The following is a 5,334-nucleotide window of genomic DNA, read 5'->3' on the forward strand; positions in this document are numbered from 1 at the left end:
ACTGGAGTGACCATTCTCCGATTTCCTTCCTTTCACGAAAACGAGAGATCACGAATTATATCTCTGGACTATCATTTAAAAATTTCTTTTGTGCTTTGGACCGATATTATACCCGATACCCCATTCTTTCTTGGTCGGGCTGCGGGGCAGCATTAGGTGGACGATGACGGTGTCCCTGAGCAGTGCTTGGATGCAGGTAATGACGGGGAACGAAGGCTTGGGAACCATCATGTTGTATTTTTACCATAATCAATGACAGTGTGGACATAATTCTGATTTCGCGCACGGCGTCGCGAACGCAAAACGCTCGTCAATGTTATAAATGATATGTGGAAATGGACGTTCCTAGTATGTCAATCACGTTGCAGTATTATACTCCATGTATTTGGCTCCCGCCATGGAAATAGGGCACGTGGCATCCGCAATTGATCCATATCACCTCTCTAGCCCACCATGTGCACCATGTGTGCGCTTTGACAGAACACACCACGATGTACATCTACTCCTTCTTCGCCCTCTTCGTCTCCGGGGCCAGACCATCGAGAATTTCGCCGCCGAGCGACATAATCATGTACGACGAGCCGACAAGCCACGCGCCACTGCAGACACAAGAGATCAGCCTCTATGCCGTCAAGCTTTAGGAAGGGGGGCCCGGAAGAAGACTCACTTTGGGATGATCCACAGGAAAATAAGATCCAGCGCCGTGTTGTGCCCGATATAGGCAAAGCCAGAGTAATACTCCTTCATCCAGTAGAGGACCGTCTTGCTGAGGGTCATGACAGCCGCACTGAAGCCAATGAGCACGGCGGCGCCGCCCTCGCGGCCGGTGACGACGCGGCGGCCGGCGGGACCCTCGGCGGGCGAGGGGGCGCCGCGACGCAGACACAGCCACAGGTAGGCGAGGTACATGAGCGTCTCGACGATGTTGAGGAAGGCCTGGGCGGCGGTGAAGCCGTCGCCGGCCTCGTAGGCCTGGAGGCCGTAGACGCCGTCGATGCGGCCGTAGAGCTCGTAGGGGGTCCAGAGGGGCGCGTGCCAGGCGCCGCCGGGCATCGAGTGTGGGCGCAGCATGACGTAGCCCGTGTCCCAGGCGACGAGGGGCAGGGAGACGGCGAGCCAGGCGAGGGTTAAGTTCGAGGGACGGTGCGACCAGGCGGACGCGACGAGGGCGGTGGAGCGTTTTGTCGCCGTCGTCTTGGTGGGAGAGGAGGGCGGGGAGGACATGGTGGTGGAGCGTGTCGAGACCATGATGGGAGATGCTGCTTTCTGCGAGGGACGGATGGGTGTGAGTTATCGATGGCTGTTGCTGGTGTTGCTCTGTCGTGATGGTTGGTATCCGGGGGTCAATCGAAACGTGATGGTTCAAGAAGGAGAAGAATGACCCTGAACTCGGTATCGTCGGACGTCGATATGATGAAAACGGGGCATCGAGACGGAGGGATTGTCGTGCCGTGACATCGCGCGCAAAGTCAGAAGCTTCGAACGTAACTGCCCCCCCAATGGACCCCTCTCCTCTGTTGTCCTCCATTCCCTCACCCTTTCTTCACCTGTCCCTGTCATGCTTGCCCCAAGCGCACACACACATAGGTACGCGACGGAGGCGTAATAGGTGCCGGGTCGGTTGAGCAGTTGGGCCGAGGCGGGGGACATCATGAGACATGGAAGCCCTCCTGCCCTCCTGGACCCCTTGAGCATTGGGAATTCGCGACCATGATTGGCCCTAGGACTTTCGGGTGACGGTGTTCCGTCGGACGTTGGAGGTATTGGGGGGGTCGTGCTTGGCTCGAGCGGCGGGTGGCAGCTGCTCCTGGTGACGGCGATGGGCCACAAAATCTGGGGAAAGATCGACTGTGCTGACCTTCGGCCGGCCAGTCAGTGTTTGATGCTCCTTCTGCCTCTCCAAGTTGTCCATGAACACTGCCATCAGTGCTTTCCGTCCTCTATGACCTGCCCCAGTCATCGACGACTTTCTCATGCTGCTCGCCCAAATTCCTGGAAAGCCGTCTGACGAATGAACAGCTCGATCGCGAGGCGACCCTTCTGAGAGCTGAGAGCTGAGAGCTTCCAACCACCCCACGAATCGTCGTTTGCTCACTACCGTCTGTAGCATTGAACATTCGAACCGGACGTCTCAACATGGCCATTTGTGCCGACCTGCATGACACATCAATGACAAGCTCCGCTAACGTTCGGGGAAATTCCCCCAAAAGTCAGCAGCGAGCATTCTGAGCGTGGACGCACACGTCGGAGGGCTGGTGCGGCACGTACGTGGGGGCCCCTGTTGCTCTGGCCCACGAGTAGGGCTGTGATTCTGCTTTGTTGGAGGAATCCTCTGAGAGGCCTTCTCATTCTCCATCTGCCTTGAAGCTGCGAGGAAGCGGGGTCCATCGATGGTCAGTATTTTGTGCCATGTCGACAATGTCTTGTCCGTCGCACTGCTCAGGTCAGTATTCAGCTTCCACTGTTCTCTGGCATCGGCTTGAAGTGGCGGTCTGCTCTGGCAGGGCGTGCTGCTATGGACATGACAGCGCAACAGCAATGCGAATACGGACCCCGACCCCAAACAATCCTTCGCCTGTCGAGCGAGGCCCTGTACAGGGAAGGCGGCGCAGGCACGGCGAATGCGCCGCCTACTTCCAGCTGTTGCCGATGACGTGAAGTGGTCTTGAACGAGGTGGCGGAGCAACTATCCCAGCAAGGATCCTACAGGCCGAAAATATATGTGCTGTCGGGGTGACAGGTCGTTCGTACATAAGACATGTTGCCAGCCACGAAGGAATCCCGCGCTCTACTCCTCGCACTGCCAACTGTAGCATCAACATGACCAGCCAACCCGAACAAAAAGTCAAGTCTCTTCTTCCACCACTGGATGCAAAGGCCGACACAGCTGTCACGGCGGCAGCGCCCCGACTGCCCCGCACCGACGATCCCATCTTCAAGCCTCGCGAGCCACCACAGCACGCGAGGAAGGAGGAATCGACACTGGGCCAGCCCCAAGTCTTCGTCGACAAGGTCAGCATCTGGGCCAATCTGGCGCAGATGGGCACCAGCACCGTGCGACTATTGAAAGAAGCGATCAACAACTGAGCATTCCTGGCAAGCGCGCTTCAAGGTGCTTTGCGCCTTCGCGGCCTTGTGGCTCAGTGCTCTCCTGGTGGCTACTTCAGTGGTGGTTGGCTATCCAGGCATGTGACACCTTTCGACGCATTGCAAGCCACAGCACAACTTCCGCAACCAAGTGAGGTGTCACTCCAGCCTGGGCCACAAGCTGACGACTGCGTTCAGATTGGATTTGAGACACCTGATCCCCCCAGTGAAGTTGCTGGGTTGCACAGCACACGAAGAAGCAACGTGCTTCAATAGACTGGGACGATCAGTCACTGTCACCGCTTCCCTTTGGCAGCCTCTGCATCCTGCTACATCCTTGCGTTTTGATGACATTGCATTCCACGACGCGAATGACCATGGCCAACCACCCACCAGCCCGGTCCCGACAAGCCGTTTGCCATTGTCGGATAAGACAGCCTGGCCAGCCGAACCAGCCGAAAGCGACGTCTTAGATCGCAGCGATGAAAGACCAACGAACAAGTCGCCGTTCAACACATCCCGCTGCCGTCGACGCACCCCAACGCTAACCCCCCTTCTCCCATGTTTCACTCGCCTGTTCCCTTGTGAGGGCAAGGATCTGAAGTCGTTTGTCGGCTGCGGTCACAGTAGTCGCCGGCAGTGACCGAGTACCCAGCAGGACATTTGCATCTCCGACGGAAACCTTTGTCACCAGTTTCTTAGATTCGCATCTTTCTTTCATGGCAAGTCAGGTATTTGCAGTAGTACGTCACCGTTAGGTGTTCGAGCGATACTAGCTAGAGAATTGGACCTGATTATATTGGACCCCGAAACCCACAATGTCCGAGTGTCGCAGTGTGGCCTGCCAATTGTGCACGATCTGATCGGCATCTGGATCCGTGTCTTCGCCAGCAACAGGATTAGAGTTGGCGCCGGCGTCCATCGGATGGTCCGCCGCGAACGCCCCCCCATGCATCAGTCCACCCTTGGGAAGGCTGCACCGCGGGCGCCATCCGGCTTTCTTCTACCTCGCAACCTGCTGCTGGCGGGTAGGCTTTTTATTTTTTCTTGTCATGATTCAATTGACTGTCTTCGCTGCATCTGTGTGTTCGGGAGGCTGACCGTGTTCGGTGCCCGACATTTCTACATCTTGACCTCGTGCGTCGCCTCGCATTCTGCACGCTACGCATGTACTGATAGCCGTCAACGACCGACCACCGCTGTCAAGACCGAAATGTCCGACAGCCCGGGAGGTACGCTTGTGCCGCCCTGGTACAAGCCCAACCCTCCGAATCGAGATGAGGAGAACATCGCGAGCATCTTTTGGGGCTTCACGCTAGGACTGGGTGTCTGGACCGGTACCAAGGCGATCCAGCAGACCATGGCGACGCTGAACAAGATACACCGAGTTAACGCCTACATTGCGCTGATATGGGCCGAGTGGATTTCCTGCATGATCATCGGCATCATCTCTTGGATCTTCCTTCGAGGATGGTTCGGACCCAGGTGAGCAAGACGACCGTGAACCTCATCTTTGAAGAGATCTGTGATGCTGACGTCCGACAGCTTTGAGTTCTTCTTCTTCGTCCGTAAGTCATGCCGGAGACAGACTCGATTGATTATAGAAGCTCTGTTCGCAAACATTTTGCTGACCGCGCCAGTCGTCTTTTGGTCGATCCAGGTTCAGTGCCTCATGCAAATCATCATAAATCGCATCGCCCTCCTCATGCACGTTCCAGCTCACGCAACTCGTCTCAAATGGGGTGTGTTCCTCGTGCTGCTGGCCATCAATATCAGCGTCTTTTGCGTTTGGATCCCTGCACGCCTGCAGATCAGCGAGGGCATCATTCATGCCAATAACATCTGGGACCGCATCGAGAAGGGCATCTTCCTCGTCATTGATTTAGGGCTCAACCTCGCATTCATCTATCTTGTCAGGTCGCGACTGATCGCGTCCGGACTGACCAAGTACACCGTGCTGTTTCGTTTCAACCTGGCCATGATCTGCATCTCCATGTCTCTCGATATCATGATCATCGGGCTCATGTCTTTGCCGAATACCTTCATGTGGGTAAATTATTTGTATGCTTGCGCCCTCTGGTGCTAACTGTCACAGCTACGCCCAATTCCACCCTCTTGCCTATCTCGCCAAACTCCATATTGAGATGAACATGGCCCAGCTCATCGCCAAGGTCGTCAAGGCCTCTCACGAAATCAACTCATTCGAAAGTCATCTCCAGCACAGCACCGTACGCGCAGCGAATCGAC

At 56.1% G+C, this 5,334-nt stretch overlaps 2 protein-coding genes across 2 annotated transcripts; one reads left to right on the forward strand and one right to left on the reverse strand.

Moving 5' to 3' along the window:
• Window positions 1-499: 499 nt before the first annotated feature.
• On the reverse strand, window positions 500-1,224 carry VDBG_02669 (conserved hypothetical protein; the record flags this gene model as incomplete). Its single annotated transcript, XM_003006484.1, has 2 exons — window positions 500-599; window positions 668-1,224. The coding sequence occupies 2 exons, from the start codon at window positions 1,222-1,224 to the stop codon at window positions 500-502; spliced, it is 657 nt and encodes a 218-aa protein (XP_003006530.1).
• A 3,076-nt stretch (window positions 1,225-4,300) lies between these two features.
• VDBG_02670 (conserved hypothetical protein) lies at window positions 4,301-5,173 on the forward strand (the record flags this gene model as incomplete). The annotated part of the gene is made up of 3 exons (XM_003006485.1): window positions 4,301-4,572; window positions 4,633-4,655; window positions 4,728-5,173. 3 exons carry the CDS (start codon window positions 4,301-4,303, stop codon window positions 5,171-5,173), a joined length of 741 nt encoding a protein of 246 aa, XP_003006531.1.
• Between the last annotated feature and the right edge of the window lie 161 nt (window positions 5,174-5,334).

The sequence above is a fragment of the Verticillium alfalfae genome, genomic scaffold (genome assembly GCF_000150825.1).
Source record: "Verticillium alfalfae VaMs.102 supercont1.3 genomic scaffold, whole genome shotgun sequence".
Lineage (NCBI taxonomy): Eukaryota > Fungi > Ascomycota > Sordariomycetes > Glomerellales > Plectosphaerellaceae > Verticillium > Verticillium alfalfae.